The following is a 25,168-nucleotide window of genomic DNA, read 5'->3' on the forward strand; positions in this document are numbered from 1 at the left end:
GAAAAAAACTGAGCTATATCCAAAGACACGACCTATTTTCCATATGGTCCAAAACAGGTGGACAAATCTAAGCTTGTTTTTAATAAAACAAATATAAATATGCATATAATAAATAATACTGCTACTAATAATAACATTGTACAAAGGTAAGTTGTTGTGAATACACTGAAAAAACCCTTGAGGTGAAGAAGGGATGGAGGTAGTGTTTTTTTTTTTTTTTAAATAATAATAATAATTTTGTGACATTTTAATCCTCCATTTTAAATTATGGAAAGATATTTGTGTGTTGCTGTGTTGTGTGTATTAAGCGATGTGTATGCAGTGCATAGGCAGTAATGCTATTCAACATCCTTAATCCTACCCAATACCTAAACCTTACTACTACAATACTAACTGTTAATAAAACTGTGGTAAACATGTTTTAATAATGCTTAAAGTTTTTTCCCCACAATGTAAATGATACACCCAGATATTAAATGTGAAATTGTCTCAGAAACATCTTATAAAACACCCAAAATACATGCATACAGTATGTTAGGTAAAACAACTGCAAGAATGTAAATAAAAAACATTGATTTATTGAGTAGTATTGAGTTTACCACAACCCTTTCTTTAGTGAATGATTGAAATCCCTCTTTAAAAAACCTCACTAAAAAATATTGAGGGAAGCCATGACATGACAAAACCTCTGCGTTCTGACTTTACTCCTGCACCTCTCTACTGAGTTTCCAAAAGTGAATTTTATATACAGTTGAAGTCAGAACTATTAGCTCCCCATTGATTTTTTTTTCTTTTTTAAATATTTCCCAAATGATGTTTAACAGAGTAAGGACATTTTTACAAAATGTCTCATAATATTTTTTTTAAAACTATTTTAGGGTCAAAAATTATTAGCCCCTTTAAGCTATTTTTTGATAGTCTACAGAACAAACCATCGTTATACATTAACTTGCAAAATATTCTAGTAAAAATATCTAGTAAAAATTATCTAGTCAAATATCTAGTAAATTATTATGTACTGTCATCATGGCAAAGATAAAATAAGTCAGTTATTACAAAAGAGTTATTAAAACTATTATGTTCAGAAATGTGTTGAAAAAATCTCTCCGTTAAATAGAAATTGGGGGAACTGTATATTAAACAACTCATTTGCAAATGTACAAATTAAATTGACAAGTACATCTTTAAATAAACATGCAAAACTTCAAGTAAGAGCAGCACAGTAGAAAAGTGATTAGCAAAGTCCACTCACAGCAAGAAGGTGGCTGGTTCGAGTTTGCATGTTCACCCGTCTGTCTGCGTGGGTGACAGTCCAAATACATGTGGTATAGGTGAATTGAATAAGCTAAATTGCCCGTAGCGTAAGTGTGTGAACGCAAGAGTGTATGGGTGTTTCCCAGTGTGGTGGCTGGAAGGGCATCCGCTGCGTAAAACATATGCTGGATAAATTGGCGGTTCATTACCTTAAGGCGACCACTGATTAATAAAGGGACTAAGCCGAAAAGGAAATGAATAAATGAATGAATTTGCATTGTTAAGAACAGAATCTGAACAATGTTAAAGGTGATTTTCTCACTGTTTAGATTTTTTAAGCCCTCAGATTCTAGATTTTCAAATAATTGTCTCTGGAACAAAATTTCAATTCAATTCAAATTTACTTGTACACCACACCGCTTTTCACAATTATTATCATTACAAAGCAGCTTCACAAAAGGTACACATCCTTAAATTAAAATCAAAATTGTATAAAGTTGAGTTTAGGGTTGGCTGTACAGTATATAAAATTATTAACCTGCAGTTAATCAGCAGTGTCCTTGCAAAAAGGAGAGGTATATAACACGTTCAATGAATTAATTGTTTTAATGAATACCGAAAATAAACAATCCATAATGTTTAGTTTGTCAGAGATCCTTCTATGTAACAGCATCAAAAATTAGTTTAATATCATATAAAAACAATGTTATTGTCTGTAATATCAGCAACATGAATTCATTCCTCTTAAATAGTTGATAAGGTCACTTTTTCAGGGTGTCAATGGCATCATTCAGAGAAATTTCATGTATTTTTTTTAAATAATTGGAAGTTATTAATAATAGCATCTAACTATAGATGTTATTATTAACAAGTTAATTGTTTTTAACCTATTTGTTTTTCAGTGTAATGCAAATTATGGTCCAATCCCAATTCTATTTTTGTACCCCTACCGCTTCTCCTTCCCCTTGGCCCTTGAAACAGAGTGTGAATGGGAAGGGCTTCAAATTTTACCCATAAATATTGGGACAGCACTGCAACACCTGCGCAAGTCATCATATGTCATTGCGATCTCTTGCTTCATATGAGATTGATGATGGAGACTGCTATATTTATTCCAGCAGCGTTCATTTTTGGAATTTATCTTCAGGAAATCACTGAAGGCATATGTAATTTTATCATAATGATATAATGTGGCAACAAGATATTATTCATGGACATATTCATCTGTGTAAACACACACACAAAAAAAAAAAACATTAACATTATGCCATACACTGTAAAAAGCTCAATCACACCCACTAGACATTTTTAACAGGCTATTTGAGTGTCACCGAAGTGACATATGTGAAAGTATGTTGTTTTATTAAGGATTATTGATTGCGAAATTTAATGGTTTTTATTTTAGTGTTTTTATTAAAAAAGCATGACAGCTAAACACAAACACGGTTTTGAATATATTAAAACATATGCATGTTTGTTTTGAAAATTCTTAATAAAAAAAAATAAATAAAAATAAATTATTTGTGCATCTCCCGACTTCCATGTGCAGTCATGCTGCCATTGTAGATGGTGTATTCTGGGAAATTTTCATACCCCTTTTTTCGATTGTGGTCCTGAAAAATCTAAGTTTTAGGGGGTATCTAGCCCTTCTCCTTAGTCTTACATCTTCAAGCTTAACAGAACTGGGATGCCAGTTGGCGGAAGGGCTAAGTGGTAGAGTTGGAATTGGGCCTAGAGGAGAGCAGAGCACAAAGTAACACTTTTTGGTTTTTGTCAAATAATAAACAAAGTAAGAGGGTTAGACTAACCAGTTATTTTTTTACCAATAACACACAAACCTCTCCTACAAATGAGCACTTAAATTATGACCACTGGACCTGTGGTTACTGTGCAGTATTGCCTAAAGTGCCAGGAGTAAAAATGTTATTATTTACTTCACCTGCAGGGCAAGTTGTAACAGACAGGGGGCTAGTTGTAACACATGCTTACAAAAGCAGATTTAACACAGTTAATTTAATTTCTGTTTACTTTAAATAGTAGCTATATTTCCTCAGTAATTGGCTCATTCTACATAGGACAGTATGTTTATTTAATTATTTGTTTATTGGATAAACACATTAAAATCTTTTTGCATTATTATATGATTAAATTAAATTATTATATATATTTTTTTTCTATGAAAAAAAATGTTTTCTATTAAAAAAACATGTTTACTAAAAAGTTCCCACTCAAAATTCAAACAATTATTTTGTCAGTTTAATTGGGGTCCAACAGTGTGTGGCTTAATTGTAACACCCTTTTACAACTAACCCCGCTGTGTGTTTTCCTCAAAACTGGCTAGCAGTCACTGTGTGTTTTTTACACCTTTCAAAATGGTTTCATCCATTAGCCTAGAAGACGGTAATCACAACTTAATAAGATTTTACGCACATATTTTCAGTTTTTTTTTTTAAATAAACAAATATTGACTATAATGAAAAAAAATTCTGCTGCAAAAATGGTTTCTCCTGAGTTTCTCATCCAAATTTCGCCAAACCTTTTAAATAGTTGTCAGGAAGATGTCTGTTGACATTGTGGTGAAAACCACGGAGGCATGCCATGGTTAACCCTGAGCAAATACCTTAAAACTCTGTGTTACATTTAACCCCGAGTTACTTTGTGCGCCGCGCCCCCCTATATTACACCACAGTGTCATTCATTATGTCAAATGAATGATACTGTACATTTAAAAGAGCATATACAAAAGTAAGATGAATTTGGACTCAAGGAATCAAAATACTATATACATATATAGGTTATGAGACAATAATGGTGTATAATTACTTAAAACAGTACAGTAAATTATCTCTTATTAGAGAACCTGATTTTAATTCTGCAAAACTCACATTCATAATAGAAGCACAGTAGAAATTTCATCATGCCTTCACTGTGATAGATTTTTCATTTATATATTTATTAATTTTTTTTTTTTGCTTTGGAAGCACATTTATAAAAGGACCCTGAGATTGTCGGTTAAGCTGAAATAATGCTGAACCGGCTAAAGGAATCAAATAAAAGACAGAGGTCAGTAATAAACAGCGCAAAAAGAAGATAAAGTAGACAACGTGTAAGAGTTGAAGGTAAAAAAAAGTAGAAACTAGAAGAGAGAGAAGCGGTTCTCTATAAAAGTGCTGGTGCTGATTTGCTGTGCTGTCCTTGTAGAGCTTCGTCCAACTGAGCGGGTGTTTTATGTGTGAGGCAGAAAGCTGAGAGCGAGGCAGGCTTATAATGCAGCTGACAGCAGTCCTTTTATGGTGACTGGATGGGGTTGAGGGTTAGCAATAAAGCTGAGTGCATCTACTCTGGAAACAAGCCATCATAGCTTAAAGGGGTAGTTCACCTAAAAATTAAACAACACACTCTCATTGGAAACGTGCTGCAGCCTACATCTTTATCAAAGCTCAAATATAGACTTCAACATACAACATATATACAGGAACATATTATTAATAAATAAATAATTACTTTTGTGCAGTTCTTGGCACAACACGAAAAACAAATCACAAAACAACCTAACGCTGAATATGATTTAGAATCAAATCCATTTGCATCATCTATCCACAATATTTATTTGCCCAGCATGGTCAGTTTTACTCAGTAGCTCACTTACAACTTTGTACTTATGATGTGAAGTGTTTGGGTTTGAGTGCAGTGAAGCACAGTTCCACAAGTGGTAAAAGCAATGTAAAATTAAGGTAAAGTTACGTTGTCGGAGTGTAGATTTCTTTTGAAAACATTATTGGTTTGTTTTAGGGAAGGGTTTAGTTCAGGGATTTGTTTAATGATCTGTACAAGGCTTGTAAAATGTACAATAAAACATTGCACCAGTAACGTATATTTAAAATTTGCAAAAATATAGGCAGTGCCCTCTAGTGGATTTGCCATCGTAAATGTGCAAGAAAACATACTCAGAGAAACGTATTTTTTGTTTTATAAAAATGTAGGCTGTGACACATATTTTAAATGAGCTGAAATTAAATGAATGCCATTATTTTTACCCTTAGGTCATTTTTAACATGAATAAATTTTAACCTCTTTCCCACATATCTACTCACTTTTTTTAGGTTATTTGTTTGTTTTAGGTTATAAATCACAGTGTAATAACTGTAAATATGTCTCAATACTGGTAAATAGTAGTTTTCAGTGCTCAAATGCTTACGGCATTCCATTGAAACCAATTTTGTTCCGCTAGAAGAGGGCACTTGTAGGGTAATGTAGTCAATAGTGCACATCTCTCAGTCAAAGAGATGGGAAAAACATATTTGCATTAGGGATAGAAATTTGTAGGCATACACCTGTGGCTACATGGGCATATCAGTTCAACAATGCTTGTTTTGATTGGTTACAGCAGTTTCACATGTAGCAGGGCACTTGCATCTGCTAGAGGGGGCTTTACCTTTCTAAAACAAAACTATAATTCATAATAAGTGGCTTGCACAAACAACCAATAAACATTTTTTAGATCTTGTTATGTTCTGGATTCTACTCATTTCAGCCATCCATCAGAATAGATAAACTAGCTCTGGGCTTATTCTGTTTTAAAATGCAAATGCAGTACTGTAAACAGCATCTTAGTCTGTATTTGGATAACTTTAAGCCACCGTTCATTTACTAATGTCTGTATTTTTAATTAATCATTTTATAGTACAAAAATGCATTTCTTACTTTGAGTTTTTTTCTTGTCTTGATTTTAGTCCAAATATCCAAAAATTCTTAGGTCAAGAAGCATTGTCTAGTTAGCAAAAAATAATGTTGTATTGTAGATGTCCATCTATTAATGATGAAACTAACAGTATGGCCGAATGTGGGTAAACTTTTTCTAGCGCTTCTTAAAATAAATCAGTCATTTATTCGAATTTATTTATATTTGTTTTCATATATATTCTCATTTTATTCTCATTGGCCTTTGACAACTTAGTATAGCTTCCATCTCTTTGCCAACTGCCTCCGACAGATCAGTATTCCCTGCAAAACTATTCTTTATATAGTATGTCTTTTAATTATTTTTTGAAGCCTTATATGGCACCACAATATTAAAGAATGCCACAATTTTAAACAAGCATCTTTACGGCAGAGATCAAACTGTTCTGTGCTGTACGAAAGTGCAAAGGCAGTTAAATTAAACTCCATATTAGCACTATTTGCTACTCCCTCCCTATACAAAAAGAAAGAGGCAATACAAAGAATAAATTGAAATGACGTACCCACTTCACATTCAAGTGTTCAAGATACTGTATACGTTTTTGATGTACAAAAACAAAGGACGAGCCCCCACTTTATGTTACGAGCCTGGTCTAGAGCGTCACGTGATGTGACGTAAAAGAACACTGAACAAATAAAATCATTTAAGAACCCTTTGAGTTGGGTCAGTTTATTTGTCTATTTCTTTTTTAAATACCCAAAATGTAAAGCCAAATACCTCAATGAGAACCCACAGAAAAATAATAAACAAAAATGTATCCTCAGTCTAACCACCCAAATGAGCTAAATGCACCTGACAAAACACCAGAAAAAAAAATACAAAACTACTCATTTCTACCTGATTATATTTAAAAACAAGAGAAAATATTTACAGAAAACACAAGTGTGGCATTTAACCCCTACTGCTTCTCATCGTGTATATACTGTACAAAGTACAATATTTACAATCACTACAAACAAACAAAAATGGACGAATAAGCAACAAACAAAAGTCAAAATATACACACACAAGAAGACAGGAATACACAATCATAAAAAAACACTTTCAGCTTTATTTTTCTATCACACCAAACATTAATCACACCTAAACACCAAACAATACACCAACCAACCCTTCGTTTCCCTTTTTTTTAAAAGACGCCCTGGGTCACTCACAAGCCAATCCCAGGGCACTTAATTAGGGCAAGGTCTGTGGAGAGGAAGAGAGAGAGGCGCGCACACACACACACACACACACACACACGCACGTACGCACACACACACACACACACACACACATACACACACACACACACACACACACCTGTGAATGCAACAAAGCAAAATAATCTTGTTTTTCATTTTGACATTTCACTTTCATTATGTGGCTTGATTATTGTATTATTTCTTAAAACAAGACAATATTTTTGTTTGTCTATAAAACACTTCTTGTTTTAAGAATTGTTAAATATTTGGACTATAAACAAGACAAAGAAAACTAAGTAAGAAACAGCTTTTTTTGCGGTGTAGTTCTGTAAACATTAATTGTTGATTGTTATGCAGTTCAAAATGCAACATTATATTAGTTTAAGGTACACTTCCAACAGATAAAATTAGCAAATAATTTCTGACTAACCACAAGTAAAATGATAACTTTCAACTGACTTTCTGAAATATTCACTTGTGTTAATGTCAAGCTCTTTTGCTTTCTTTTTCATATTTAAATGGTTCTTTTCTTATTCTATAATTATAACACATAATAGTTTTGAATAGGTGCAACGCAGTGGTGCAGTAGGTAGTGCTGTCACCTCACAGCAAGACGATCGCTGGGTGGACCGCAGTTGGCGTTCCTGTGTGGAGTTTGCATGTTCTCCCTGCGTTCGCGTGGGTTTTCTCCTGGTGCTCCGGTTTCCCCCACAGTCCAAAGACATGTGGTACAGGTGAATTGGGTAGGCTAAATTGTCCGTAGTGTTTGTGTGTGTGTGTGTGTGTGTCTGTGTGTGTGTGTGTGTGTGTGTGTGTGTGTGTGTGTGTGTGTGTGTGTGGATGTTTCCCAGAAATGGGTTGCGGCTGGAAGGCATCCGCTGCGTAAAAACTTGCTGGATAAGTTGGTGGTTCATTCCGCTGTGGCGACCCCGGATTAATAAAGAGACTAAGCTGACTAGAAAATGAATGAATGAATGAAGAGTTTTGAATGAAATGGTGGTGAGAAAATGATCTTCTCATCTTTAACTATTCCTTTAAAAACCATATTGAATGTGTGTAGGTGTAGTTCTGTTCATATTTTTCCCTTACGATTGTTTCCCTCTCTATCCTGTGTGTGTTCGCTGTGTTCAGAGGTGCACTGCTGTAATGTTGGTGTCAGAAAGAGCAGGATCTGCTCCTGAATTATCACCCTGATGTTCTGTCTGCACTCAAGACAGGAGAGCAGAGCAAAGCAATATGAAGCACAGTAATGCAGGCTTCAGCACTCACTGCCACTATCCAGACCACCATTATGTTGGCAGATCTGCACTCGACCGGAACAGTTTCATATGCTGCTCCATATATCTTCACGGTAATGGATAGTGTATAAAATCAAATGCAATTCAATTTTGCCTCTACCTTATTGATCTGTGCACCACTATAAGTCGATTTCTTTCTCGATCATGCCACTTTATGTGCCTCTGAAATCAGATAGCCATTTTAACTTTTTAATTCCTTTTTTACTTTTTATTAAAGAAGCTGAACATGGCTAGAAAACAGCCAGCATGAACAACACTCTACTGTAGGTGGTTCAATCAGAGCACAAGTACAAAATCTCCTACCAGAAAAGACGTTTAAACCTTAAATAAAAAAGCTAAGCAATTAATAAAAAGAATCATCTACTGTAGCTAATGGTTGGGCAACTGTACACCACCTAACAAAAGTCTTGTCATCAATCCCAGTTGTAAGAGCAAAAATGAATAATTTAACTTCTAGTTGATCATTTGGAAAAGTGTCAGAAGGCAGATTTTTCAGTCTGTTGCATCCCAAGCATCACAAATAGTGCAGAAGACCTATTGGAACCTGCATGGACCCAAGATTCCCACAGAAATCAGACAAGTTTTTTGAGGAAAAAAAAAAATCATAGTTTAGGTCACATTAAGTACTGTATGGGGGAAATTGGCAGAGTGGGTGGCAACATCAGCAGCTTGAGGTATCAAGACGTTTGTGCTGCCAGTTACATTATAAACCACAGGAGAGGGCAAATTCTTCATCACGATAGCACTCTTTCAAAGTTCCTGAAAGCAAGAAAGGTCAAGGTGCTCCAGGAATGGCCAGCCCAGTCACCCTGCATGAACATTATTGAGCATGTCTGGGGTAAGATAAAAGAATCTTGATGAACTCTGGGAGTCGTTCAAGAACGCTTTCCTTGTCGTTCCATATTACTTTTTTCACTGCACCATGACTTGCAATATTCTTATCTGTAGATTATTTCTGTTAAGTGACAAGACTTTTATAAGTAAAGTCAAACCTTTTTCTAATTAAATAACTAAAAATCAAGGTATGATCATGTTTTATTTTGATAAAATAAGCGTAAACTAGACGCCTTTGCCTTTGATATATTGCCTTTCATTTGCCTTTTATTAGGTAGTGCACAGTATGAATCAATTTTTCATCTCTATTTGTTAGCATTATTTGAAATACTTTAGTTACACTAAAGCCAAACAGAAACTATAATTTAATTTGCTATTTAAAAAGACTATAATGGTCAAAGTCTAGAATGTTGTTTTTATTAAAAGACTTTTCATGTATACTAAGAAAAATCCTCATTTGATGACATTAGGGTATCCACTGGGTCTTAAAAAGTCTTAAATTCACTGAAATATTGTGTTGTATGTCTTAAATCATTTTAAACAGGTCTTAATTTTAATAAAGCTACATAAAAGGGGCCGACATCCCTCCAATAACCAACAATACATCCTAATAAAATCAGGGAAAGAAATCTAAAAACAATTACAAGGTTCCTCTTGATGATAACAGAGCAGTTTATCCCTTCATGTTGTCTTCCATTCAAACAAAAACTATTTACCGAGATAAGGGGGAGTAGACATAATATTTATAAATAGACATGAAACTTAAGGTTTTATAACAGAAATGCAATACTCAATCAATTTGGACCAAAAGCTAACATATATATATATATATATATATATATATATATATATATATATATATATATATATATATATATATATATATATATATATATATATATATATATATATATATATATATTTGAATATTTATGCAATCCCCTCTACAATAAATATACTTTTCACAATGTTAAACTTGTCATTTAAAAATATTATGCTGAAAATAATGTTTACAGATACATTTCTTTTTCTTTTTTTTGACACATTAATGTCGCTAAGAAATAATTACATTTGCTTTTTTTTTTTTTTTTGTGGCAAACCAGGCCATTAGAAATATTAATTAGTGTTTAGCCCTGTATAAGTTTAAATTTTTATTAATAATGGTCTTAAAAGGGTCTTAAAAGTCTTAAATTTGACTTGATGATATCTGCAGAAACCCTGGTCATACAAAAAAACGTCAATCTAAGGATCAATGCAGCCCCAGTTATTTGAAATTTTGAAATTTTAAATCTTTATTCTTGGTCACAAAACCTACTTGTCAGCAAGATGTGTTTGTGATCATTAGAAAAAGAAGAAAATGCATGATGATCAATTATTCTTTTTAATTATTTTAATAACAAGCCAGAAGAAGTATTGCTTCACTTTTAGATAAACGTTTGTTACACTAAATGATGATGAAACATTTTTTGCACCCATACTTTGAGATACATTTTTACAAAAGTTACAGCATTTCAAACATTACATTTTGTGTGATTTTCTATTCATAGAATCAAATATTTTGCTTTGATTCAGAGTCTGTCTGAAACATACAACTGGTCAAATGTTGATAGTAGGATACATTAATTTGAAACAGCAATACCAAAGTGAAATTGTGAAATGTTGCAGTTTAAAGTATTGTAATGTCAACTTTACAGTGCATAGAGCTATAAGGCAAATGTTACAGTTGATATCTTTAATACAATAACAGTGGATGGGACCAATAGAAGCATTAATATGCACAATGAAGGCATCTTGAAAGCATTTTACTCTGTATTTCAAATAAACTGACATTGTTTAATAGCTTGAAACAACATCCACAATGAACCTATAGCTAATGTTTTCGGACCCTGCTGTGGACATTTGCTAAACTTTCTTTTGGTGGAGTAAATGATGTCAGTTTTCAGGTGAACTCTTTATAGCATAATCCAATAATATTCACACACACGCACTGCAGAGGGCAAATGATTGCCTCGAGGAATCAAAATTTAATTTTAATTTAAACAATTTTTTTTCTCCTTAACACACCATCCTTGCATATCATTAATATTAAGTACACTAGATCCTTTTATAAAAGCAGTTTTAGAATCTATTAACAATTACTTCCAACCATGCGGCATGCATCTTAAACCTAAAGCCATTTACATATTAAATTTGCAAAATAATCAGCTCAGCCTGAGGTAAATCTTTAACAGCTGACAGAGCTGATTTCAGGTGTGCCAGACTGCTGCAGACAGGCATGCAGAGACTGATCCACAACAGCACAAGGTTAGCAATGAGAGACAGACGCTCACCTGCAGCAGATGCCTATCATTCTGAGACTGTCGTGCTGGTTTTTCAGGGCCCGGTTGACTGACAGAGGGGCCCCTGGGAAATGTGACAGCAGATTTTGATCAGCCCAAGATGCTTTCTTTAACACCCGCTGGCTGAAACTCTTCAGCCAATAATGAGTGATCAAAAAAAAAAAAAGGTCTACGTAAAAAATATAATGCCATCAAATGTGAGACCGTCAAATGGCACTTTTCTACCATTAAAGGTCACTGCCGTAAGGGGACAATACTCATAAGGTCATTCTAAGCACTTCAAAAAGGCTTCTTTCTTATAAATGTAAAGATGGTAGTATTTTGAAGGGATAGTTCACCCAAAATTAAGAATTCTGTTGGTATTTACTCACCCTTGACTTGTTCCAAACCAGTTTTTTCTTTTCTTTTTTATTTCACAGAAAATACTTAGAAGAATGTTGAAAACTGTTAACCATTGACTTGTTTAGTAGTTCCCCACATTCTTCAAATGTATACATATATACAGTTGAATTTGTACAATTATTAGTGTGTTATATATATATATATATATATTTCTTAAATGATCCAAAATCAAACAAAAAGTGATCAGAGGCAGCTTAAATAATATGTACTCTTTGGGTAAGGGATTCATCAGAATAAATTAAATGTGCAGGCACAGTTTTAAGCAATAGCCATGTCAATGAAGAGTTTTTAATATATTTTTTTCACATATGTTTCGAATACCTTGGCCTGATTTTTGCTGTTTATTTCTTAAGTGATGTTTAACAGAACAAAGAATTTTTCAAAGTATTTCATATAATATTTTTTTTTCTTCTGGAGAAAGTCTTTCATTTTTTTTCTTATTTGTTTTATTTTGTTATATTTTATACATTTATAAAAGTGTTGGAAAAAATCTTCTTTTCATTAAACAGAAATTGGGGAAAATATCCATGGGGGCTTATAATTGAGGAGGGCTAATAAGTCTGACTTCAACTGTATATATAAAAAACAGTTTTGCAACAAGTCATTGGTAAAATTATCACGTATATATTTATTTACTTTATAACTCAATAGCATCCATCCACCCCATGATTATTAGAATAAAATATGCATCTCTGCAATATTTTAAAGACTACTGCATCATATTGGAGATATGAATTGAAAGCCTTTAAGACAGGGGGTGTCAAACTCAAAATGGCGGGGAGCCATTTCAGTGACTGACCATTCATAGGAGGGCCGTTTAAACAAAAAGGTGGAAAACTGATACAATTGATGCAATCAGACATCCTGTCCCAGAGTATCAAAGCTCCTTCTTTTTATTTGCTTGATGTAGCCTACATATTGAAGGGGTAGTTTAAATCAAATACTACAATTTAGGGCAACACAGTGGCGTAGTAGTTTGTGTTGTCGCCTCACAGCAAGAAGATCGCTGGTTCAAGCCTCGGCTGGATCAGTTGGCGTTTTTGCATGTTCTCCCTTCGTTCGCGTGAGGTATCCTTTGGGTGCTCCGCTTTCCCCACAGTCCAAAGACAAGCGGTAAAGGTGAATTTTAAGTAAGCTAAATTGTTCGTAGTGTATGAATGTGAATGGATGTTTCTCAGAGATGGGTTGCAGCAGGAAGGGCATCCACTGCCTAAAAACATGCTGGATAAGTTGGCGGTTCATTCCGCTGTGGCAATCCCAGATTAATAAAGGGACTAAGCTGAAAAGAAAAAGAATAAATGAATGATACTACAAGTTAATAATAGGCATAATAATAATAATTATTATCATGTCCCAATCAATTGTTGCTTAAGCAAAAGTTTAACAGAGTGCGTAAGACAGCAGAATGCAGTTTGGGTAACTTTATTGACTTTACTGGCAATTGTTCTTCTCAATATTATTCTTTTTTTGTAAAACGCAGAGGGGAAAAGTTTGTAGGCTATATATTCACATTTTGTTTAACATTACATTTTGTTTAATTTAGCCAGCAGTAAAACTTCACTAATGCACATTTTTTATACAATTATTATATGCATATGAGAAAAATCCATTAATGAGGTTATTTGAATTGAATATTAGCAAAATTGTCATATTTACACCACCAGCATAACACGTAAGCCATAAAGAGGTGTTTGTACCACAAAATACAGGTGGTAAAAAACTCATTATAATCAAATGACCCTTGAACTTATGGACATTTTAAGAGTTCACACTTAGTCGATGATTGATTCTAAAGCTTGTTTGGCATGCTGTCCCGGGCGAGAGCCCTGAGCGCATAAGATCCTCCAGCCCAGGGCTCCCTCCCGTTTGCAAGGCGAGAGGGGTGTTTGAGCTCAGGTAGATCTTGAGAACTCCCCTGCTGTAGTAACTATTAAACAGATAGTGATTGCTCTTAAGAGATAACTACTTACTAGGAGCAAGTCTATGGTGCCGAATTGGATGTCAATAACTTAAGTTGCATGTTTTTGGAAGGTCACCCATCTAGGAAAGGAGGTGGAGTAGCGGTGGAAGGGAGGATTCTTGAAAACGAAAATGGCTGTGATATGAAATTTAGGCCATTTTTAGTGGCTTAGGAATCATTTGATTGGTGGTTCATAAATTGGATAATGTGGGACCAGCCGCAAGCAATCATAAGCACGTGATCCTCTCAAAATTAGCTTATAAATAAACTTAACATATTATAACGTTTAAATCAGCCACAGAAATAATCTGCATGTGCTCCCGACCGCACACTGAGAGAAACCGAAAGTAACCCGAATATATAGTACTGCACCTTAAATGTCCAGTAGGTGGGGGGTTCAAGCCACAAGTGTATGCGACTGCAAAACAATAATAGCGATTTAAAAATGTAATGTTTTCGGGCCAAATCTCGTTATAATTTTGACATCAGTTGGGGTTAAAAAAGTGGAGAAGGGGGGCCGCAAATAGCCCACGGGCCGGCAGTTAGCGAACCCTGCTTTAAATAATGAAATGTGATGGAAACTTTGGTGAAAATTTTACCCTACAAACTCATTTATACAGTATGCTTTCAGTCATGTGTTTGATAATTCATGTTTGGCAATTCCGGCTGTGAATTCATGGTCATGATAATTTTCTTATTTATCAATTTTGAACATCTGACTACACAGAAGTGTCTGCATAGGTGAAACAAAAGTCTACAACAAATATACAGTCATTTACAAATAACACAATGTTAAATGCATCCAAAAACATAGACCTAATGGGTTTAGCTACTTCCTAGCTAGCAAATTTCTTGTGGCTCAAATCAGTCCCACATCAGACACTTAAATTCGGCCCACATACCACATGGAATCTGGACCACAATTAAGCCATAGCAATATCATAAATCAGCCAGAAATCAACCAAATGAACCAGAACTGACCCTATTCTGGGCCCCAGTTTGCTTTTATTCTGGCCTTGATTGGGCCCACACCAGACACATACATCTGGACCACAAACTGAATGGAATGACGGCTATTGGGCGATCCGATCCTGTTTGTCAGATCTAGGCCACAAATAAGCCAAAGCAATGCCACATATCATATACCTTTAAATTCAATCAAATTAACCAGAACTGGCCCCATTCTGGGCCACAGTTTGCTTTTATTCTGGCCCAGATCTGGCCTACACCTTACACTTGCCTTTTTTTTTTTTTACTGGCTTTTTTGTTGTAATAAATAAACTTTTCAAGCAAAGTTCTTAAAAGTTACAGCAGCCAAAATGAAAATTTATATTAGGAGGTTCAAAGCTATGAGCCCAACTAAAGCAAACACTTATGTTTTTAGATAAATGGACCACATTTGCCATATCTGCTCTGGATGACTATATAACGGTTGCATTAGCCAGAGTTTACTGTGCCGAATATTCGAATAAAGTAGCCCACATATGTTTTAAGATAACTAGGCCACATTTGCCATATTTTCTCTGGGGCACATTAGGCTCACAGCCACAATAGCCAGAGCTTACTGTGCCAAATATTAGCCAAAGGTGGCCCACATATGTCTTAAGATAACTAGGCGTCATTTGCACTTACACTTGTGAGCCACTTTAGGTTTAGACCCAGATTACCCTTAAATGACTATGCCACATTTTTGCCAACTGTGGCCCAAATTTATCCTCCATCATTTGGGCCAAATTTATTGTTTTTAACGAGGTTCACATTAGGCTCTCATTCAGATTACATTTTACCATAAGTGGCAAATCTTTGCCTTAAATGGTCCATATATGAATTTGTATCTTTGGCCACCCTTTGCCATTGGACAGGTGTGCCACTTCAGGCTCACATTCATTTTATCTGGGCTAAAGGAATACCACCAGTGCCGCATAACTGCCTAAAGTTGCCCACATTTGCATGCTACCTAAGTTGGAATCAGTAGAAAATCAGTGGTCACAATAGCTGATAAATAATTAAGATGTCTCATGTCCTGATGACACACAAGTCTGTCTGACTAAAGAAATAAACAACCTGAAGGGCATGTCATAGATGGAGGACGTCACCAAATCTTCATTTCACAGTGTTTACTTTGGAAATATCTTTTTTATGAATACATCGTAGACCTCCGCTGGCCTCAATTCCTCTCCAGCGATAGGTTCAGATTGCGGCAGCGAGACTCTATGGGTGATTTTAGGTGAAGGCCACAGAGATTTGCATGCAGAGCTAGTAAGTAGACTAGATGACGTATAAGGCATCACGATCTGCCCGGGGGGTTTGCTGCAGCAGCGCCTCTTGAACCTTCATGCCCATCTAACATTTTTAAAAAGAACTTGGGTCATTGCCCTCTTGCCGCAGACTTTATTTCTAAACCTTCTGCCCTATCGTTGATGCTCTTTGCCTTTAGACAGAAGTGCTCCTGGAATAGACCACTTAGAAGTGTTCAGAGGCAGATGTCAAGTTCATTAGTGCCTGTTTTTTGGCGCAAACCATCCTGCCACTCAAGCAGACTGGCCTTATAAAATTGAGACACTTGGGGATCGCTTATGGAGAGTTTTCTGTGTGCGCTGAAGCTAATCGCTATTTCTGACTTTGTTCTTTTCTTTTGGCAGCGCAGTCCAAGTGCCAACATGAGAGGTGAGAGGTGCTGGACGAGACTCTGAGAGACGCCATGTGGCTGGGAATGTGTGGCGCATAAAAAATACAGGTCCCCACAAGAGCTTTCTGGTCTCAGCCTGTGCCATAAATCGATAGCTGAGAACTCGGGTTTCTTCATCAAGATATTTCTACTGGGGTACAAACAGAATGATATTCTTGAGCACTTGCTGACCAGAATCTGCACTCCAGAGGATACTATTTTTGTGGATGTCTGAAGTCTTTTTCGCACTGCGGCTCTGAAAAACATTGGCAGACTAAAAGAATATATTTATATATAGCTGATAATACTGATAAGTCTTTCAGCTGCCTGTCAAGGATCCTTTTTTTAACGCTTACGCTGACACTTTTGGCACTTCAGAGACTATTCCTATCAGCTTTGGTCTGTCTAAATCATAGCTATTTTTATTCCTCTACATATTTAGATGAAAAGTCTCCCACTACAGAACCATTTGTGTCTACTTGTCTGAATGGTTAAGAGCAGAAGGGAGGTTCACGCTTAACATTTTCCCATTTTCACAACCTGTCTACAGTCTGGTGCTAATCATGGTTTTTCATCACCAGAACTGACTTCCATCTTTTTTTCATGCAAAGTGAAACACATTAGCATATTTATGGGCTGAGATATATCAAATTGTGTACAATGTGCTACATGGATCCTGCGTTCAGTCATCAAACGAAGGAACAAATATCTTGCGACGTGAAGAAAATGGAATATTCAAGAGCTCTGCGCACTTAAAGACGTGACATAAGGCAGAACCGAGGATGTGATGGAGAACATGAGTTAAATTCCCTTCTTTATGCTTGAATCTGTGTGTAATTAGCCAAAATATATTCATTTGTGTTACTGTTTTTATATTAATGACGCATTCATAAGAACACTATTATTGGCCAGATCAGCCAAGAAGCATCAGTTGATGTCAAATCTCACAAGATGGAGAATTTGGATGAACTAGAACATCCATTGTTGGCTGACAGCCCTAAAAACTCAAGTGAAACAGGCACCAATAGCGGTGGACTGTTAAAAGGCATATTGGTGAGAAACGAGGAGGACAAAAGACTGCCCCCACTGGACTGGAGGAATTATTGCAGTTCTACAGATATTCAACAGCAGCAGCTACTGGATCCATGTTCGCTGCCAAGCACACTAGAGAGTTTTTATCCTCCTACAACCATCTGGGCCGCTGCTGACTCTCTAGGCATCCACAGTAAGGAGTATCTGGAAACTACTTTTGTGGACATTGGCCCTGGTTCACCACTGGAAAGGAAATTACTGGCAGAGACGAGAGATGTCCATAGTGTATCCTACAGCATAGATGATGGGGATGACCTCTTGCCAGATTTTGAGGTAAGGATTTTTATCCAGAATGAAACACATGTTTTTTATCAGTTATTTTGGTAGTATTTATTTTTTGAGTGCTTATTTAAGAAAGGGTTTTAACCTGCATATTTGAGCAAATAATCTTTTTATCAAAATGAAACACACTGCAAAAAAGTATTTTTCAGACAAGCAAAAATTATTGTTTTGTTTTAAAAGTAGAAAGCCAGATATATGTGGGGTTTTACCTTGAAACATGCAAAATGACTTCCCAGTGGGGGAGCAAATTATTTTTGTTTTTGGTTTGAAATAAGATTATTTTACTTACCCCACTGGTAGATTATTTTTGCTCGATTTAAGCAAAAATCCTTGACTAAAAACAAAATAATACATTATACTTGAAAATACTTCTTAATGGGGATGTACAGTAATGATTCACCTGACTCACGATGTGATACGATTCACGATACTAATGTCATGAAACAAGATTTTGTCACAATTTTTAACAAAATTATTTGAGAAGAAATTAAGGTAAATAAGCGTCTCTTCATTTTTTCTCCAATGCGGCAGTTTTTATTTTTTGCACATTTTTTTTACAAAATAAAATATTTTCTGCAGGAACTACATTGCAATTTTAAAACAAAATACAAATAAAAAGTGAATAAATTCAAACTAAATAAGACTATTTAATATAAACAAACTAAAACTGACTGTGCAGCTAAATTAAAAATTTTAAACAAATTCCAAATCAAAAATGAACAATACAAATTAAAGAAGGCTCTTTAATACAAACAAACTAAAACTGAGACTGTGCAGGGATTTGACTTTTTTTAAAATATCAGAATATCTGGCATTTTTCTAACATAATCTGAGATCTTTGCACAATCACAATGTCTCCTGATGCTGAAAAAACTCTTTCTTTGAGGACTGATATGGCTGTTATGGAAAGGAAAATCTTTTCTAAACCAGAGAGCAGTGTGTACAGAGGTGGCCAACAGCCCCCTCAGCTCCTGGGGACTGGCCACTAGCATACAATTCGGATTATTCTATATGATATTATAAGAAAATTACTAAAAGATGCATAAACTAAATTTAAAAAGAGAGGGAGGAAGGAACAATCTAATATCTGGTTCTGTAACAGTTTTTTCTTTCAATCTGAAAAACATGTTCACATTTTCGCTCTAAAAACACTGATGCACCATGTGATCTTGAACATTAGCACTCGTCAGAGCAAGCAGAGGTGCCAATGCTCCGGTCCGCGAGGTTTGGCCCATTAATAGCTATAGATATCTGTGACAGTAGTTTTTTTTACTGTACTGCATCATATTTATTGTTCTGTAAGTGTAAGTTAACGTCTTTTAAACAGTATTTGTACAGTTTATTTCAGTATTTGTGCTGTCATTTCAGTCTGCCGCCCAACCTCTTGCTCGCCATTCATTCAACATTTCTGCCAGTTTGAATCATTACATATTTTAATAGATTTTTAACCAGCTCACAGTAAATCATTACATCCCTACTTCTTGATTTAGGAATTGTTTGTGTTTCATCAATTAAAAGACGCACCCCCACCCCCCACCCCATTGACGAGAATGCACTTGAAAATGCATCACTTTGAAAAAAAGAGGTTTTGTAAAAAAAAGCAGACACTCGGTTCTATATTTAGAGATATAGTATGCTCATATTCTATACACTTAAAGAAAAATATATTCTGAGCACTTGTCAAATTTGTTGGTGGCTTGCAGCTTAAAAAAACACTAGCAGAGATAGAGCTCAAAATAGAGTATTCCACAATAAAGTAACGTTTAACAAAATTATTCACATCCTTTTCTCACATACATTGAACAAAAAGTCATGGCAATATATGTTTTTATGTTACTTATATATATTTTAAATAAGTGTTTTTCTTTATTGATAACAAATAGCATCAAGTTATACAACATTCATTTTTTAAATTATGAATTCATGAAACGGCGAGGCAGTGGCGCAGTAGGTAGTGCTGTCGCCTCACAGCAAGAAGGTCGCTGGGTCACTGTTTCGCTGGTTCGAACCTCGGCTCAGTTGGCGTTTTTGTGTGGAGTTTGCATGTTCTCCCTGCCTTCGCGTGGGTTTCCTCCGGGTGCTCCGGTTTCCCCCACAGTCCAAAGACATGTGGTACAGGTGAATTGGGTAGGCTAAATTGTCCGTAGTGTGTGGATGTTTCCCAGAGATGGGTTGCGGCTGGAATCCGCTGCATAAAAACTTGCTGGATAAGTTGACGGTTCATTCTGCTGTGGCAACCCCGGATTAATAAAGGGACTAAGCCGACAAGAAAATGAGTGAATAAATGAATGAATTCATGAAACATGTTTTTGATTGATTCAATATGATTAATTTGGACCCAACTAGGTCCAAAAATAGTAATATAATTTTGTAATTAGTCTTTTCACTGCTTATTGCTAGATTAGTGGTAGAGTGTGAAACAGATGAAGAAAAGTTATGAGGGCCTACTCAAATTTATGGTTTTAGGTATCAGGATATTATAAAAAAATATTCATTATTTTAAAACCACATCAGATATTTTAATGTGCTGATTATAAACAATTTGGAATTGCATAGGGTGATGTAACTTGAATGAACCACTATTTCTTGTTATTTGTTTCATTATTTCACATAAAAAGAGTTAAATTAATTAAAAAGAGTTTTTTTAAGTATAATAAATCATTTCATAGAAACTGGAAAAATGTCTGTTGTTACTAATCAATAACAATAATACTGTTTTTACTGTAATTTTAGTCAAATAAATAGAGCAGTCGTGTGCAGATAACTGTACAACCCCAAAACATTTGAAAATATGTGTACCAAACGTTTTCATCCAGTAGATTTCCACTCAATTTGTTTTTGTAAAAATGCCACCAGCGGTGACTGTTTGTTTCATTTTCTCTTTTCTTTTCCGTCATCCTTGTTGTTATATTTGAACCCTGAAAGCAGAGAGAACTGAGTTAGTACCAAGTCGCTCTCTGTTTACTGGCAAAGCAGTTGTTCATTCACAGTCCGAAATCCTCATAGCTTCCCACACTGGAAAAATAAAAAATCACCTAGCCATTAAGTCCAGCATTTCCTCTAATGCTCTGTATATTGCATGGAATTTAAATGCAGGACCGTCAGCGATAGGTGAATAAGCTTTTAAATTGAAAAATCAAAAGGCATGAATAGCAAGAGGATGTGGAGTCCAGGACGCTGGCCTTCAAACCCAGCATGATTATTGAAAGCTCTGTGTCCACTGGTGTGTGAATAATAATGCCACTACGCTGATGAGCTCCATGCCAACTTCCATTTCATACACCAGCAAACAAGATCTAGCTCAGGAAAAAAAGATTCAGATTACAGATTCAGCTTACCCTCTAATCATTTTGATCGATGGCTTTAAAAAAAAGGGTGGTTCTTTATACCCGTGACAGCCAAGAATGCTTCAACGTATCTGAGCATTTGTGTCTGTCAAAAAGTCTGACACGATTTATTTGTGCCACCACATGCAGCTCAAAAAAAATAAATAAATAAATAAAACACTTAGCATTCTGCACCAGAACACAAAAGCATTCCCCTGAAAAACAAATAAGCGAATGGATTTTACAGCATACTGTTGTGCATGGTGTACATGTACACTATGTATGTGTAATAGGAAACAAAATGAATGATATGGGTAAGAGCCTGGTAATGTTACATTTACCATGTAACCATATAAAACAAGGCAGGAAAAAATACACTTTAATATTCAGCTTGCAATCATTTGGTTTTAAATTTATCATGTACTGTATGCACCATCTCATCAGGAAGTTCATAAATGTAATTATTTTAAATATTGTTAGAAATGTATGTTCACATTCATTTAAACGTAAGGAGGCATGGCCCCAAACCCCAGCCCTAAACCCAACCATCATTGAGAGATAAGCTAATCAACTAAAATATATGTAAGGATATCCTGGACAATTTTCAAATGCAACTTCATATAGGATTACAATTGCATTTTTAAATGTGGACGCATAAATTGTGACATAATCCAATTGCAATTGCAAATTCTGCATTAGCGTTTGCATTTCCACTTTCATGAATGTGCAGTGACTGCCACATTTCAAATACAAAAGAGAAGTCCATTTGCCATTTTCTGTCTTTCATTTATTTTGAAATTGTTCTTATGTTGTACAATTTTGGAAACAAACAACAAGTGACTTGAGTGACGTCACTTTCAAATACAAACACGCCCAATAAAGTAGATCTCACCCCTTTCTTTGATTTACAGGTTGCAGTGTAAACATCGGAAATTCAAATGCCAAAAAGGCAAGGGAAATGTATTTGCAAATTGACTTTGCATATCATTTGAAATGTGGCAGTGACTGCACGTTCACGATAGCGGAAATGCAAGAATTTTTTATATTGCAGAATTTGCAGTTGCATTTGAATTATGTCACAATTTGTGCGTCCACATATTGAAAATGTAATTGCAATTATAGGGCTTGCAGTTACATTTGAAAATTGCCTGGGATATCCTTCCATAAATATTTATTAATAAAATTGTACATATTCATATGAAGCAGCCACTAAAACAAAAAGTTACAAAATTCTGTCAGCAAGTTCTAGAATTTTTAGAGTCTTGCATTTAATGTGTTATATATATATATATATATATATATATATATATATACATATATATATATATATATATATATATATATACATACATATATATATATATATATATATATATATATATATATATATATATATATATATATATATATATATATATATATATATATATATATATGTCTGTGTGTCAATACATGTATATATAGTTGGTCAAAATTATTAGCCTAGGAAATCAGATTGTTTTGCCCGTATTTGCCATAATGACAGTGAATAATATTTTTCTAATAATTTTGCATAGTAATTTCTAGTAGTATACAGATTAAAGAGCATTTTTAATGCTTAACTAGGGCAATTATTTATGTAGCAAGTTCAGTTAATTAGGCTAGACATAGTATAATGGTGGTTTGTAGTCAATCAAAAAAAAATCTTAAGGAGGCTAATAATGTTGTCTTTAAAATAAAATTAAATAAATAAATAAATAAAAATGCTTTTATTCTAGCCAAACTTAAAGGAACAAGGCTTTCTCCAAAATAAAAAAAATATTGGACATAATGGGACACTTACCTTGCTTTTTATTTTCATTTGATGACTCAATAACATGCTCATAAAGACTTCACTACTAGATTTTTTGTTGTTGAATAATAATTCAGTGACACACATTAGATGATTGTTTTTTGCCCCCTTTTGGCATGCCACTGTAATTGCTACAACCTTCATTTGAAGCGTCAAATTGGTTTCAAGAGTTCACACTTAGCTGATGATTTACAAAAGCTTGTTTGGCATGCTGTCCCGGGAGAGAGCCCCGAGCTCAAGGGCTCCTCGAGCCCGGGGCTTCCTCCCGTTGGCAGAGCAAGAGGGGAGCCTGAGCTCGGTGGATCAAAGAACTCCCCTGCTGCGGTAGCTAAGGGAACACAAGGGATTAGACAAGCTTGATTGTTATGCATGTTGAATGTCTTTGGATGGTGGGAGGAAACGGGAGAACCTGGGGAAAACCCACGCGGACACGGGGAGGACATACAAACTCCTCACAGAAACACCCACCGGTCCTGTGGAACCAGGGCCGGCAGTGTTCTTGCTGTGGGGCTCACAGTGCTAACCACTGGGCTGCCGTGCCGCCCAATCACAGGTAAAGGAAGAGAATAGGGGAGGAGGGGGGTTTCTTCCAAACGAAGATAAAATTAACTGAAAACTGTGGCTATTTATAGTAGCTTAGGGCTCATATGATTGGAAGATAGTGATTAGCAAATGCGAGACTGGCCGTGATAAATCATAAGCACGTGATCCTCTCGAAATTAGTTTATGAATAAACTTCACTTCATTCATTCATTGATTCATTTATTCATTCATTCATTCATTTTCTTTTCAGCTTAGTCCCTTTATTAATCCTGAATCGCCACAGCAGAATGAACCGCCAACTTATCCAGCACATATTTTTATGCAGCGGATGCCCTTCCAGCTGCAACCCATCTCTAGGAAAAAAATGTTTCAATCAGTAATTCTAATTTTTATCATAAACATCAGTGTTTATATCTGAACTATGATCTGTTGTCTCAGTTCATCATTGACAGTTTGATAGTTTGTAACTCAAGAATTATAATAGGCTACTGCTCGAAAAGAATAAAGAGTGAAGAAACATATATACAGTAAATACATATATAAATTGGGATCTTTATAGTAATGAAGATCTTGTGGGTGTTTCAAGCGAGATTACAAACATTTCAAGATTAATTGTGCACACACATATATATATATATATATATATATATATATATATATATATATATATATATATATATATATATATATATATATATTGATTGATTGCAGGCTAAACGAGTAAGAGAAATGACAGAGAACACATTTTTGAACCTCACCAAAGGTTTGAAGTTTTTCTTATCGACACTTTTATTTGTTAGATATTTTCATTTTACTTGAAAAAGATCATTTAAAAGTACATTTTGATAGTTTACTTGATGCATTTAGAGGGCTAAAATGACAAACAGGGTGAGATATGGAAGTATAGCTCACCTCAAAGGGGACAAGAAATGCCCCTGTATGCTTCTTGCCTTATGAAAGTGCATTGGATCAGCTTCAACTTCCCAACACATAAAAAAACAAACAATGGTGGTGTTCAGTTTTTGTGGCACTGTGTACAATCAAAATACCATAGCGCTAAAAAACTGGCCTTTTCAGCAAAATGCAGCACAATGGAACACAACCCTTGTACCCCAGAGCTTTCTGTACAATTGTGTTTTACAACAAAAAGTACAGGATATTTGGCTGTTCGGCTCAAATAAAAAACTAAGTTATGAAACAGCAGCAAACAACATTGTTTTTGTAATATTTTAACTCCAATATGATTTGAAAAGTGCTTCTTTACCTGTGATTGTCAAGAAAGCATTGATGCATCAGAGCATTTGTGAACCTGGACCACAAAAACAGCCATACGTGTATTTTTAAACAAAAAAAAATCTGGAGGTTTAAGTGAAGTTTATTTATAAACTAATTTCGACAGGATCATGTGATTATG

The 25,168-nt window shown here is 35.1% G+C and overlaps 2 protein-coding genes across 5 annotated transcripts in view; both read left to right on the forward strand.

Moving 5' to 3' along the window:
- clasrp (CLK4-associating serine/arginine rich protein) overlaps positions 1-25,168 on the forward strand; it is a 777,720-nt gene that overhangs the window by 134,166 nt on the left and 618,386 nt on the right. The gene's annotated exons all lie outside the window — the stretch shown is intronic.
- tmem91 (transmembrane protein 91) overlaps positions 1-25,168 on the forward strand; it is an 85,258-nt gene that overhangs the window by 28,300 nt on the left and 31,790 nt on the right. For 2 of the 4 annotated variants that reach the window (XM_087293341.1, XM_087293342.1), the window contains exon 2: positions 16,655-18,045. In XM_087293341.1, the coding sequence (XP_087149467.1) occupies positions 17,632-18,045 (414 nt within the window). In that variant the 5' untranslated portion in view covers positions 16,655-17,631. Of the gene's footprint in view, positions 1-13,521; positions 13,949-14,083; positions 18,046-25,168 lie in introns of those variants that run through there. The other 2 variants (XM_087293344.1, XM_087293343.1) reach the window with 2 other exon arrangements.

Source organism: Danio rerio, chromosome 18, assembly GCF_052040795.2.
Source record: "Danio rerio strain M-AB ecotype USA chromosome 18, GRCz13ab, whole genome shotgun sequence".
NCBI lineage: Eukaryota > Metazoa > Chordata > Actinopteri > Cypriniformes > Danionidae > Danio > Danio rerio.